General features: G+C 40.1%; 1 protein-coding gene across 4 annotated transcripts in view; it reads right to left on the reverse strand.

Annotated features, from left to right (window-relative positions):
• Positions 1-1114: 1114 nt before the first annotated feature.
• Positions 1115-15425, reverse strand: part of PDS5A (PDS5 cohesin associated factor A) — a 91541-nt gene continuing 77230 nt past the window's right edge. For 2 of the 4 annotated variants that reach the window (XM_061583795.1, XM_061583797.1), the window contains exons 30-34: positions 14756-14901; positions 10202-10307; positions 9132-9487; positions 6497-6659; positions 1115-2242 (exon numbers count right to left, since the gene is read on the reverse strand). In XM_061583795.1, the coding sequence (XP_061439779.1) occupies positions 2150-2242; positions 6497-6659; positions 9132-9487; positions 10202-10307; positions 14756-14901 (864 nt within the window). In that variant the 3' untranslated portion in view covers positions 1115-2149. The remainder of the gene's footprint in view (positions 2243-6496; positions 6660-9131; positions 9488-10201; positions 10308-14755; positions 14902-15425) is intronic. The other 2 variants (XM_061583796.1, XM_061583798.1) reach the window with 2 other exon arrangements.

Here is a 15425-nt window from a genome sequence, read left to right on the forward strand (position 1 = left end):
TGGAGAGGCTTTTCATGGGTTGCTAGGAGGAGACTGGAAAGGAGAAGACTGGTTGCATAAGGGTTCTCCCATGCCTACAACAATTGAATGCACCCTAATAATAATGAAGAGGTATTCTGCTTCATTAACACTGGGTAGAGTCCAGTGGCATGCAGGTCAACAGTTGCATCCTGTGGTATCACCTTAGTGAAAACATGCTTTCATTTATTCATCTCTTCTAAAGTCAAGCAATCTGCAGAGAATACAGAGCATAGTCAAGAGTGAGGTGTCCTTAAACTCCCCATGCAAATGCCTTTCTGCTAATTATCTGCTCACAAAGCTCTCCTAGACCCCTGCCATCTCCAAGATACAATCAATCATCAACAAAATAAATCATGGTACAAAACCCTTCATATGTAAGATTTCTTGTGAGATCACATTCAGTAGCTGTTATCATGGCCTTCAACCAAAAGGAGCTAATTAAATATAAACACTAGTTGACAAGTATTTGTTACATTCCCTGATCAGTGCTAAACTTTAAAAGGTGACAGAATTCAGTTTTCAGAAATAATATTCTGAGATAGTCCTAAGACCTTAAAGTAGACTGGTTTTGACTGAGCAGATCAAAAACCACAATTTTCCACAGCTAGCCTTAAATTTGAGAAATTGGCCACGTCTTAGTATCATATTTGCGTTGCAATCTCTGCCATTTCTGTTGACTCCCCTGACATTTTGGTGCTTTATAGCGTCTTTGAAGTGTTGTGTGCCACCCTGGAATGTTCTTTGCTTTCTGAACATTCCAGATTATGCAAGTGGTCTTACAATGAAAAATGTGACCAGACGTTCAGTTCACAATGCAAAGTCTTGCTATGCTGCATTACCCAGCTGGAGTAATGCCTGATTAGTTGTTCGATGCCTATTTCATTGTTCTTTTAATCCATGAAATCCAATGGATCAGGGCACAATTATTTACACTGCCATCTTGTCCAGTGGCAGGCCACACACTTCCCCCAAATGTCCAAATCTTACATGCCAATATAAATGTAGGGAGTTTCTTGGTCCTACACACATCTAAAGATGAGACATAGAGCTGAGGCCCAGTAGAAATTACTTAAAAAAAAATACAATATGACACCTAGAAGCATTTATTTTATGCAACAAACTTAAATATGATCATGTGTACATTAGAAGTGTACATTTTATGCTGAACAATGCCAGGAAAATCAATATTGATGCAAGTCTTCTAAATTAAACATTAAAAAATGAGCTTGGCCAGGAAGACAAAAATGTAAAACAGACTTACTTTCAATCAACCAATGCTTAAAATTGAGAGCAATCCTAAACATTTCCAATGTTCCTTACAAAGCTGCCAAAAGTTCAACTATTTTTAAAAATTGATTTTTTACATCAATAATAAAAATCTGGTGACAAACATTATAAAATCAAATGCTGGGCTGTCTTTACTCCATTAAATTTAGAATATTCCAACAGAACCACAGGAGTAAACCCACTTAGAAGTGATAAATGTTTTTATAAAACAACCAACGATATGTACATTTATTGCAAATTATATTAAACTAAAATGGAGAGGGAAATTAAAAAAGATGAAATGTCTACTTGCAAATCAATCAAGTGATTAGTCTCCCACTCTGATAAAAAGTCAGAAAGCAACATGTATAAAAAAATTGCCACTATGTGACTTTTCATAGCAGGAACCAAAATCTGTACATCTTATTTTGCTGGAAAGAATTATACATAGAAGTCTCCAAAAGGAAAGCAGATGCGAATTCAGGTTATTTTTCTTCTGTCTTGGATTAAAATTCATTCCGTAAGCTTCTACATTTTCTTGCAAAAAGTTGGGCAGTACCTGATTCCATGTCTGAAATTTTTTAAACATTGCTATAAGGATCTCCCTCTTTCTTTTAAAAAATGCAGCATGAAAATTAATGAAGTAAAATGCCTTTAAACTCCAGATATGCAGAAACTGGAATCAAGTGTTAAGCAATTTGCTTAATTATTGACTTTTCATAAAAAAAGTCTCTGGGGAAATAAGTACAGATGCTTTTAGCCTCTCTCAAGAGTTTCTGCAGGTTAATTTCATCTGAAAGGGAAACAGATTTTCCTTCTGTTTTCAGAGCTGAAAGCTGTGTGATCTGGGTATTTTCAGTTCCTATACAGGAAGTTTCTTGTTTTTTGCAGAAGCTTGGAGCACACCTTCTTTTGGCTCTCCTTTCCTCCCTTTGCGAGTAAGTTTTCTTTTTACCTTGAAGAGGGAAAAAAACAAATTTTAGAAAAAGGAACTTAATGAAAAAAGTTCAATAGGTAGGGAAGGATTTTGATTTACTGATGTACACATTTGGTTTCATACAAAAAGGCTGCAATCCTACTATTTTTAATTTTCTTAAATTTATATCCCACCTTTCTTTGATCATGGAACCCAAGGTGGCATACATGCGGTTTCAGGGAAGTCACCCATCCTATGCATACTTAGCTGAGAATAAGCCCCACTGAACACGGTATTATACAGCCAGCATGGATTTTTCGCATTCTGCAATGTTAAATTGAAAATACCCCCATGCCATTCTGATGCTTCCCATAAGCTCATTTTAAACAAAACCTTACAAAACATATAGTCCTGAAATCAGAAACATTTGTTTAACAACCCTCTATATTTTCACGGCGATACACAAAACAGAGAGAATCAAGAGTTCAAAGTGTAAAGAGAGAAAGAAAAAAAACCAGACCCCTTTTGGACTTTTTTCCTGTCAGAGTTCTCATAATTTGTTGAAATTAATTAAAAATCAGCCATGTTCACAGAGTACCTGTAATCCTTTTACTGACCTGGCCCCATACTCTGACCTTCATCTTCTCCAGTTTAAATGTTAAAAAAAAAAGAGTCTAAGCTGATTTTTAATTAATTCAAGAAATTTAGCACTGAACTCAATGAAGCCCAGGTATGCTCAGTAAGAACCAACTGTCAGTGTTGTAAAGCCAAGCTCACAGTGGTTTGGCTTGGCTAATCAGGGGACCACACCAGACCTTTTTTCACTTTAGACAGCCATGGCTTTCCCCAAAGAATTCTGGGAAGTATAGTTTGTGAAGGGTGCTGAGAGTAGATTCTTATTTCCCTGACAGAGATCCAGGGGCCAGAGTGGTTTAACAGTCAGCCACTCTGATTGAAGCTCTGTGAGGGGAACAGGGCATCTCCTAGCAACTCTCAGCACCCTTCACTAACTACACTTCCCAGGATTCTTTGAGAGAAGCCATGACTGTCTAAAGTGGAATAAAGGTCTAGTGTGCATGTGGCCAGTGACAGCTTTGGTTTAAATTTGAGTGGGAGGCTACATGTGCCTGCTGTAGAATAAAAAGGTGGGGGAAACGTTGAAAAAGAATGATACTGTTTACAATGTTTTCCTTTCTGAAAGGAAAGGGGCTTCCCCTCTGCTCAGTGCCCACCTACCCAATCTCCTCTCCTCCCCCTTCCTGCCCTTCTCCTCCCCTCGGTCAGTTTCACCTATCCTAAGCATGACTGCAGAGCAGTAAATCTCACTGAACTCAAAAAGCATGCAAATGATCAAACCTCACCTCCCTCCTCCTATCCCCTCTCCCTCTTGCCCCTTCCCTCCCACTTCCTTTGCCCCTCCTTCTCCTTCCCCATCCCCTTCCAATCTCCTCCTCCTCCTTCCTCTCCCTTCCTCCATGGTCAGTTTTACCTATTTTAAGCATGATTGCACAGGAATAAATCCCATTGAACTCAATAAACATGCAAATGATCAGACTTACCTTTCCCCTACTTCCCCACTCCTCTCTTTTCCTCCTCTCCCCTCTTCCTCCTCTCCTGCCCACTCCAGCCCTCCCTCTCCCATGGTCAGTTTTACCTATCCTAAGTATGATTGCACAGGAGTAAATCCCACTTGTAAACCGCCCAGAGAGCTTCAGCTATGGGGCAGTATATAAAGGAAATAAAGCATGCAAATGATCAAACCTGTCCTCCTCCCCCTCCTGCCTGCTCCCCTCCCCCTCTGCCCTTCCTCCTCCTCCCCTTCCCATCCCCTGTGGTCAGTTTCACCTATCCTAAGCATGATTACAGGGGAGTAAATCCCACTGAACTCAATAAGCATGCAAATGATCAATCCATTCTTGGCAAATTTGCACAGGATCCCATGTCTTACCTCCAGGATTAAAAAGCAAAGAAATTCACTCATAGGCAAAAAAACTTGCAGTTTAAGAATGTACCTATAGCCAACAGATATTTCTATTAAACTTTAAAAAGCAGGGAAATTGGGCAGGTATAATGAATGCACTAGGGGAGCAGGAGACCTGAACTCTTCTCTGAGATATTGGACTGCCCTAACAAATTTGTCAAAATGCAAACACAATTTGGGTTGGTCTTTCACAGTCCAATCCACTTGCTGTGTAGCTTGGAAGAATTTGGTAACATGTGCCTCTGAGCATATGGTGAGTGGTGGCAACACCTGTAATCAGCCCAAATAATAGAAAAAAGATATGTCCTGTGCTGATCTTGTTTTACCTGGGAGGAAGCAACATTATTAAGACAGTTGATATAGTTGAGATGGTCACTTTAAATATGTCTGATTTACTTTGCAATTTTAGTGAAGTTTCCTATAGGAAATCATTTTATTTTGCTTTTGTTTCTATGAATATGTGAAGTACAGCAACACTTTGCAAAATTTATACTAAAAAAACTCAAAATTGGGCAGCTATAGTGAACACACCAGGGGAGCAGGAGACCTGACCTCCTCTCTGAGATATTGTACTGCCTTACAAATTGGTCAAAATGCAAACACAATTTAGGTTGGTTTTTCACAGTCCAATCCACTTCCTGTGTAGCTTGGAAGAATTTGGTAACGTGCCTCTGAGCATATGGTGAGTGGTGGCAACACCTGCAATCAGCCCAAATAACAGAAAGAAGACATGTGCTATGCTGATCTTATTTTAGCAGGAAGGAAGCAACAATATTAAGACAGTTGACAGAGTTCAGATAGTCACTTTAAATATGTTTCATTTACTTTGCAATTTTAGTGAAGTTTTCTATAGTAATCATTTTCTTTTGCTTCTGTTTCTGTGAATATGTGAAGTACACCAACACTTCGCAACACTAAAAATACTCCAAGAACATTGTGGAATAATGGCACTGACTATTCTGCACAATAGTTTCCAATGGACATGGGGAGTGCCTCCACTTGCACAAGACAGAACAGTGGGAGGTGAAATATATTCTACCAAATTCTAGGTGTGCTCCATGTTTTTAATCAACCATGTCCACCTTTCCTTTACTGGAGTGGTTTAAGCATAGCAGGCTGAAAACATGCATCTCGGGCAGGCTAAGTTTGTTTTTTCCAACAGCTAAAGTAGCAACGTATTGTAATCAGTCTGATTTTACATCAAACTGAAGTTTCAGATTCAATACACCCAGAATAGAAATAAAACATAACCACCAGTTTAAAACACAAAAGGCTGTTTTCACCATCATATGACACTGACCAATCAAAAGGCTTTGAAATTAATACAAATAAATTTGACACAGATTTCTAGGATGAATGATGATGAGAATATAATTTTCTAGGTTAGATGCTCTGTAGTAACACAGGAAAGAAGCAAAGTAGGAAGAACACCAACAAACATACAAAAATGTAATTCTCCATCTTTGGAGATGACAAGTGTTGCCACCACTCACCATAGGCTCAGAAGCATGTTACCAAATTCCTCCAAGCTACACAGCAAGTGGATTGGACTGTGAAAGACCAACCCAAATTGTGTTTGCATTTTGACAAATTTGTAGGGCTGTACAATATCTCAGAGAGGAGGTCAGGTCTCTTGCTCCCCTAGTGCATTCACTACAGCTGCCCAATTTCCCTTCTTTTTAAAGGTTGATAGAAATATCTGTTGGCTATAGGTACGTTCTTAAACTGCAAGGTTTTTTGCCTATTAGTGAATATGAATATACATGCCTAGGATTGCATTGCAAGTTGTGTTTGTATCAAAGTCATCTGTGTTATAGAAGATAAAGGTCTAGTCCAAATTTCACTGAAGTCAATATTGTGCATTTACAGGAGGCTCAGAAATGTTGATTAACTGATAAGGAAAAACACGTTTTATTTATTTATTATTTGATTTATATCCCGCCCTTCCTCTCAGCAGGAGCCCAGGGCGGCATTTTAAATGTAAAGCACCAACATTTCACTCCACTGCAATAATTAAAGAATAATACTGATCATAAAGATGATTTAACATTAGTATAGAAATGCCCAGCAGTGGAAGCTGTTATTAAAGAAAGGAATGGTGTGTGTGCACGTCAGGGGGGACGGGATGGGGACAGGGACACAATAGTACCATGTACTCCTAGTTTATCAATTTTCATTATCTAACTTCCATTAAATAACATATATATTTTGTGATGCTCAACATCTATGTCAGCCACTTTTATACAAGGACTGACCAACAGCACCTACAATTATATAAACAAACATAGCCCTGTATAATCTGCCTGCTGCACCTTCAGGAAGCCTCTCTCTGTTAGATCTGTATCCTCAGTATCTTCCTGGCTGCCTGTATCCTCAGTGTCACAAAGTTCAAAAAGGTCCATTTCACTTGGAGAATATCCAGGACTTGATTCTATCTCCAACACTGAATCTCCATCACTTCCCAGCACCTTGCTTCTGAAACATGTTAGAATGGGAATATCATTTGGGAGTAAAATTCTAACTAATCAAGCTAGGAATTATGCTTCTGTCTTCAAGTTGAGACAAGGTGATTTCTGCTTTTTAGAACCTGTCAATGTCCGTTGGCATGAGATTTTTCTTAACTTACTTTGAAAGGGCAAACAAACAGTCTACATATAGAATATCCATGTACTTTACAAATGTGTACGACTGGGTTCTATAGTATTTTTAAAAATTATATTTATTGGAACAACATATGTTAAATAAACACTGGATTTATTGGAACAATGTATCCTGTTAAATATGCTAGCTAGAATGTCAAACCAAATTTCTGATATAAAAAACTCCTCAGTCTTTAACTAGATCACAAAGAGCTAACGTGTGACCCACCAAGCCCGACAATTTAGTAGCTATGTACCAAAGTGACACACCATGATAAATCGGTGGTGAGACTGCACATGTCTGATAGAATTTTTTACTTTATACTTTGAACACCAGACCCTTATGCCACAACTTTGGTTGCTTCTGAAGCGCCTCCCATTTTCAAAAATACCATGCCACAAAACACGGATGATCCACATATTTTGCTTGGCCTTTGCAGCCAGCCATTATTTGTGACCACTGACCCCATCTCTTCCCTGAAGTACTCTAACATATTGGGGGGGGGAGAAGGCAGGTTCAGGACTTGATAGTATCTCCAATTAAGGAATTAAGTAGCTTGTTCTACTCCTGCTAACTCACTTGGGGAACAGCTAGTTTTAAAAAAAGAAACAATGTTTTAAAATCGACCAAGGGCTGAACAACTAACAAGACTGGTATGGATCCACAAATTTTGACTGCCTGCCAACCATCCCCACCAACCCCTCTCTTTAAGTCTTCCAGTGTATGCAGAGAACTTGGGAACGCCACAGATCTCGTACCACCACTTTGCACTGCTGTAACAGAACATATTCTGTCCTGTCACACTCCCTGACCCCAGTGAAAGCCGTCCCCACTAAACCCTCAGCCCCATACCTATAGGCAAAGCCCCTCTTCTAAAAGATGTCTCAATCCCATCCTGCTGTGCTGTCACTATCCCCCAACAACAGAGGACAATGCAGGAAGGAAGTGAATAGTCCAAATCAGGAGAAGGAACCACGTTGCTCAGATGCAAGTCCAGGCTGCAGCTGCAGTTCTTCACTGTGTATTTGGGGAACTCCTGGCAGGAAATAGGTGAGCCCAAAGTGCAAGAGCAACCCTGACTTTCCCTGATTCGTTTGTATGCACCAGAGCATTCTGAAGGAAAGCAGAGTTTCTCTCATACCCCAAAAGAGTTATCTTCCTTCTCAAGAGTTCTTTACCCTGGAGAGTTGGGATTATCTCTGATGGGAAAATTTGTAGAAACTTTTACGTTGACTTTCCTCACTAATTCCTATGTGAACTAAGTCACAGGCAAAGGATTCTAACTCGCACTCCAATTATGAAGAGTCTTCTTCCCTATGCATTTAAGCTGCTTACTCTGATATGTTTATGTCTTGTGCAAGGTAAGCAACACCTGAGATGCATAATACCTAAGAGGAAAGATCTACCAAAGTCAGTATTGTTTTTTAAACATGTGTTGAAATAACATGTTACCTGCATCTCAACTTTCACTGAAGAAAGCAATCAAGGTGCATAATGGCAAGGGAGAAACTGGAGGGGAGGCAAACTGCACCTTCAAACTGCCTACTCTTAACAAGAAGGGACTGGGGCAGCTCATATGGTTGCTTCTTTTGATTCTGACAAAAGCAAATCTCAACGAGTTGGCCACTCCCTACTTAACAGCAGTCACTGCTGGTTGAAATGCTCCTTTTCAGCGGGAGAGAAACACAAGCTTTTATAATGAAGACAGCCAAACTTTGGTAAGCTGTCTTCCACACTCCTTGACCCTGACATTCATCTATAGTCACACAGAAATAAAAAAAAAGCTTTGAGGGTTGTCTTTCGCATATCCACACAAATCTAAATATTTGTGCCAAAGAAAACCTATATTCTGCAAATGAACTAGTTGCATTGATTGAAAAAATGTAATGGAGTAACTGGATTTTCTGTGGAGACATGGGAAGGACTAGGATGACAAATAGTAAACACAAAGGAAATAGGAGAAGGTTTAAATAATCAAGTGACACGGGAGCAGGAAGTAGTACAGGGAGCAGCGTGCAAGTGGGTGCACAAGAAGATGTTCTAGAGCTGAAGCCACAATCTAATCACTGATTTCAGAGCTATCAACACACAGTTTGCATCTTATAATGTTTGGAAACCTGAAAATACCACCAGATTCTTTATTTCCACACTGGAAATGTACACATAGTGCACACTGGTCACGCTCAAGTTAAATTAAAAGTTAAATGGAGGAGGTTTTGATTTACTGTTATGTCAGTTTGTATTTACAGCAAATTATTACCAATTCAGGATGATTTCTCAGAGAAAGAAAGCAGTATATTTTTTTACCTTTGCAGATCAATCTGTCTCTGTGCTGGTACTGCTTTTTTTGCTGTGTCTTGCTGTTTTGGTGCTTTGGCATTACTTGCCTCTAAACTCCCTGGCCCTTCTTGGCTGGGTGCTGCCCTTTTCCGTCCCCTACCAGATGGCTTACTTGCTTCAGCATTTTTTGCCATAGTGCCCTGAGATTCAGACTTTGGGGGGCGCCCTCTTCTCGGTTTGGGAGGGGCTGGCTGGCCCATTTCATCTGGGTTTTTTTCTTCTGACTTCTGATGAAAATTTTCTGCTCCAGCTGCTGTTGTAGTTTTTTTTTTCCCACGTTCAGTACTAACATTTCCTTGTGTTGCCTGATCAGAATTTATCTCCTAGAACAAAAATGGCTTCTTAATTTGTTGTCAACTGAGTCCCTAAAGGTCATGTGGGAGTTATATCTGTTTCCAAAACTTGCAAGCATTTTAAAAGCACATTTTCAAGGGCAACTACAATAACCTTGCAAGCACTTCGACATAATTAATCCAACGGGATTTACTGTGGCAATTGGGAATTCTCATTTCCCCCAAATAAAGAGCAGCATTTGGAAAACTCAATATAGAAATACTTTCAACTGTTTTCCAAAAACATGGTTGAACAGCAAGCCCTGGTAGAAATTAACTTTGGTTAAGTACACACCTAGCACAAGCAATACCCATCAGTATAGTATCTACTGCTTAAAAAATATTAAATTCAAACTCAAAACATTATGAACATGACACACACCATTAAATGTTGGCATGACAAGTCCTTGTGTAATATTATTTAATGTACTTCAACAGTGCAATCTGTCCCATACTCAAAAGAAGCTCAACTGGAGCAAAAACATTTACAACATTAGAACTGGATATTTGAATAAACAAGGAAAATCTTGTTTAAGGTACTCAGTTTACTTCTTCCCATTTGTAAAAAATTATCAGCATTATTAATTTGGGGTCTATTTTCATGGTATGGCAAAGAAAATATTATACAGCAATTCCAAGTTACTATTTTTAGTCAGATTACCAAAAAGAAAAAGAAAAAAGGGCTTTTAAGAAAATCAACCATACCTTGTTTTTTACAGGTTCTATTTTTGCTGGAGTGACAGAAATAATTCTCACCGGATTTTCATCATTTTCACTGACACCAGTTTCTGATATGTCTGAGTTCTGCTCTCTGTTGGATAAATTTTTTAAAAATCAATATATTTTTCTGCTTAACCATGTGCAGGTGAAAGATATTTCCTCTATTTCAGCCTAACTGATTAACAAGCTAAAGGTAAAAGAACTGATTGAGATGTACTTCATTTGAAAGCTGATAACTTTAATAAAGGTTTTTTTTGAAAGGGACCAAATCAAAATTATTCTGTCACCTCTGAAGACTGTAATTTGAGCTAATAGTAACTTTATGAACTCAAACTTCTTCCTTGGATGATGAAGGTTCTCAAATGGGATGTAGCATCATCTAGTGTTCGCAGGCAGGAAATGAAGTGCTCCTCCTCTCCCTTAATTTCCTGCCTTCACCTGGAGATTATTTTTTTGTCTCACCTATCTGTTCCTTGTCCATCTCCCTTGGGCTTCTCTTCGTGTAAATGCTGTGTATGAACATTTTTCTAGTAAGTTTTATCTGGTGTTGCTTATTCAACAGTTGTAACTTGACAAATTTCTTTTAGTTTTTTGCATGGTTCTGTTACCTCTTATTCTTAATCCCTGCTTTTACCTAAGCTTCTGCTATTCGGTCTCTGTGTTTTTACCACAGCCTTTTACCCCTCTCAACCTTTACCATTTCTTTGATAGTGCTTTCCTTAAATGTTCATGGATACTTTAAGAGACTACTTTTAGAGTGTTCAAGAAGAGGTCACAATGCTGCCAACACCGGGTGCTGTGGCAAATGCAGCATAAAAACTAAGCAGTTTCAGTCCAAGATTCAGGGTGGAGATCAAAAAGTGATTGAAGGATTTTCTTCATCAAAAGATTGGAATACTAATAATCTGATAAGAATGCAGAAAAAAGTATTTTCAATGGAATGCTTGGATGGTAAATCAAAAGTTTACATCACCATCGTCATCTGGAGTTCCCTTCTCCTTCACCACTGAGGTTCATCCCTTCCCCTGTCTTCCTCTCAGGTCAAGAGGGCCAGGATGCAGGAAGAATGTGAATTCATCTTCTGCAAATCATGGCTATAGAGCCAGTGCCTCCAGGGAAGAGGTTCTCTGGAAATTATTCCACCTTCGTTACTGTGCCAAAAAAGATGGCTCCTACAGGGTGGTGCTTGACCTGAAAAATCTGAAAAAATACATCTCCTACCACAAGTTTCGTAACCTTAATATCGATCAAAGATGCCCTGAGACGGGAGGATTTTCTCACCTTCATCAACTTAAAGGAGGCTTACCAACATATTCTGATATTTCCACTTCACAGATGCTACCTCAGGTTTGCAGTGAGGGATGACCACTTCCAGGACAGGGCCATGCCCTGCGGTCTGTCATCTGCACCCAAGGTATTCACAAAGACAGAGATTACCCTAGTGGCGTTCTTCAGACTGCAAGGGATTCATGTGTATCCCTATCTCAATGACCTCTTAATTTGGTCCCCATCTCTACATTAGTTGTGGGATGATCTGCACATGACTCTAGCATGCCTGAAAGATCAGATTCCTAGTCAACCATGCCAAGAGCCAGTTATCTCAATCTTGTTGCATTGTGCACTTGGGGGCGACAATAGACAGGAAGCTAGGAATCATAGTATTATCACAGGACAGAATGTGCAAGGTACAATCAGCGATGCTATCCATCCCTGCTCTACAGTTGACAGACCTCATACAACTGGCAGCTGCGTTGGGTCTGAAGGTATCAAAAGTTTCAAACAACCCCATGGGCAAGATACCATTCTTGACCCCTTCAACGGGCACTGTTACTGTTCCAGAACGCCATATGTCACCATCTGCCAGATGCCACCATCAGGTGGTGCTGTTCATCAGTCCCTCCTATGGTGAGTACACAATCCCAATCTGCAGAAGGGAGTTCCTATTCGAGACCTTCCATGGACAATAATCACATCACATGCCAGCCTGACAAGCTAGGGAGGCATATTCAAGGAACAGATGGTGCAGGGGGTGTGGTTAATGGAAGAGACCTTATTCCCCATCAATCTCCTGGAGCTCCGAGCAATTCATCTGGCATTGAGGCATTTTGCCACGTTGAGACTGTTGAGGGTGATGCTCATCCGATCCGACAACATGACCACCAAAGCCCATGTGAATTGTCAAAGGCACATGCAGTCAGTTCTCCTTCAACAGCAGGTCTCGGAACTCTTCCAATGGGCAGAGTCCCACTGGGAGTTGCTCCTGGCAGAACATCTGAAAGGGGACAACAACATGCAAGTAGATTGGCTGAGTTGGGAACAAGTCCATCAAGGAGAATGGAAGCTTCATCCAGCAGTATTTGACCCACTTCGGCAGAGTCAAAGTGGATCTGTTTGCCACTTACCTCAACTGTCAGGTCAAGAAATTCTTCCGATATGCGGTACTGTCAGCGGAGGCAATAGATGCTCTCATGTCTCCATGGCCTCCAGGTTGCCTGTATGCCTTTCCTCCTGTTTCAATCATTTCCAGGGTTCTTCAGGTTCCACGACAAGAGGGCTACTGTTCTACTGGTGGCTCTGTTTCGGCTGCGGAGATCGTGGTTCTCTGAAATTCTTGATCTAACGGTCACACAACCTTGGGAAATCCCTCAGAAGAGACCGACCTCCTTTCATAAGGCTGACTCCACTATCCCAACCTGAGGTGGCTAGCTTTTCATGTATGGAAGTTGAGAGGCGATGTTTGTTGAAAAGCAGCATACCACTACTGGTGGTGGATACCATGGTGGCTTCTCGATGTCGCTCCACTGTACGGATTTATGAGGGTACATGGAAAGTTTTCTCCACTTGGCCAAGAAAGAAGAAGCTAATTCCTAGGAAGGTGGGCCTTAATGATATCCTGGGTTTTCTGCAAGATGGCCTATCCAAGGGGTCAGACCCAACACCTTGAAATGTCAGGCTTCAGCCCTGTCAGCAATTCTATCTAAATCTCTAGAGAAATCACTTATATCCCATCCTTACATTAGGTGTTTTCTGCATGGAGCCACAATATCTGCTCCACCTACCCAGCACTGCTACTCAACTTGGGGCTTGCATAAGGCATTAACTCCTCTTCAAAACCCTCCTTTTGAACCACTCAGTATGGTGTCTCTTTGTGTCATCTCCTTTAAAGTTGTGTTTCTTGTGGGTATCATCTCTGCTCGAAGAGTGTCTGAGCTGAATGTTCTGTTGACAAGCGTTGCTGTGTTTTTCAAAAGGATAGGGTCATTTTCCGCACTAACCGTTCCTTTCGCCCTAAGGTTATTTCTAACGTTCAGTGTCAGCAGGAACTCATCTTACCTTCTTTCTGTCCTTCTCCTGTCCATCCCACAGAGAAGGCGTGGCACTCCCTTGCAGTGTGGAGAGCTTTAAAAGTTTACTTATCTAGAACACAGCCTTTCCACCAGACAGATAACCTTTGTTTCTTTTCACCCAATTTCATTAGGGAAAAAAGTCTCCACCTCAACGCTGTCCAGGTGGATTAAAGCATGCATCACCCTGGCATATACATCCTTGAAGTTGACACCACCTTCTAAAATAGTGGCACATTCCATGAGAGCGGCAGCCACATCTGCCGCTTTTTCCCTCAGTGCTTCTCTTCATGAGATCTGCAGAGATGCAACATGAGCTAGTCCTTACACTTTTAACAAACATTAAAAAACAGATGCTTATGCATGAGCTGAGGCTGCCTTTGAGAGTACTACAGCATGTTCTCCCACGACAGTAGCATTGTATAGCCCAGCTTCTTTCTTTCCCTCCCTACATGGGTCAGCTTTGGTATGTCCCATCTAAGATCCATCTTCCATGCACAGGAGAAGAGACATTTGGTCTTCCCATGAAATGGTCTTCTCTGTGCATGTAAAGATGATCTCAGGGCCACTCCCTATGGAGTGCTTGGCTGCCAAGTTTATTTCTATTTTTCTTTTATTAGGAGAGAATGTTTGGGTGCTGTTCTGTTTTTCTTTGGTTGATGTTATGTACCTTTATTTGTCTAGTTGGCTTATCATCAAAGAACTGTTCCATGTAGCCAGACAGAGCTGGAAGACCAGCAAAATCAAACAGCGCCCTTTCTGCCTTCAACCGTTAGGTGGAGCTAGCTACCCACCTGAGATCATCTTTACATGCACAGAGAAAACTATTTCACTGTAAGACCAAATGTCCCTTTAAGTAGAATGGTGGAGGGTGAATAAAAAGTTTCAAGGAATTTCCTTCCTATATGACCCTGGGAGTTTGCAAACTCTGAATTTATACTCTGAATTTTAAAATTAGGTTTAGAAAAATAAAACAGAAAAAATGTAATCTTCCACATAAATAAGGTGAGTAAAGTATAATTTTTGTAAATTGTATTGTTTTTATTGTATTTTTATACCTGTGTTTATTTTTCTTTGTAAGCCACCTTGAGGGCCTTCGGCCGAAAGGCGGGGTATAAATAAAATTTAATCATCATCATCTTAAAATAAGAACATGCTTTTATAATCTGAATTATGTTACTGAAAGGTAGTGTACCTTGATCTGTTTCCTGCAGGAGAGCTCAGTTCTGAGTTTACATTATTATTGCTTCCAGTTTCTGATCCTGTGCTTCTGATATATGGCCTCCTTCCAGTTGCAGATAAAGGTTTATTTACAGCACCTAGTACACCAGTTGGTTTGGGCTAAAATGCACAAGAGTATGATTATTTAAGTTGAAATACTTACAAACACACAATTTACAGTAAATCAATTTTGAAAAAAAAAAACCCTCTACCGTGCAGTAGTTTTAGTGTACAAAATGGCCCTTTGAATTTGGGTCCATAAGACATATTTGATATAATTAAATAGCTGCAGCTGCACACAAATGCAATATAGCCCCATGGTTATTTTGAAAAACCTTCATCTTTCCCTCCAAGATCAGAGCATACTTAAATAGTATAGCAGCAAGTTGTCTAAAAGTAATAGAAGTAAGCCCATAATTTCTACATAATCTTAGAATAAATTTACTCTTTATAATAAATGTAAGAGTGCTCACACCTGCTACATAAAAATAAAAGTTATTGTTTTATCTTCCACCAATTTGCACTGAAATCAAAGGGGCTAAGATACTTTAGGTGGATGCATGAATGATTTAACAGCGCAGTCCTGTTTTGCCAGAGGCAAGAGGTTCAGGGAGGGGATTCCAAAGGCAATGATCAGACCAATG

The sequence above is a fragment of the Rhineura floridana genome, chromosome 9, assembly GCF_030035675.1.
Source record: "Rhineura floridana isolate rRhiFlo1 chromosome 9, rRhiFlo1.hap2, whole genome shotgun sequence".
Classification (NCBI taxonomy): Eukaryota; Metazoa; Chordata; class Lepidosauria; order Squamata; family Rhineuridae; genus Rhineura; species Rhineura floridana.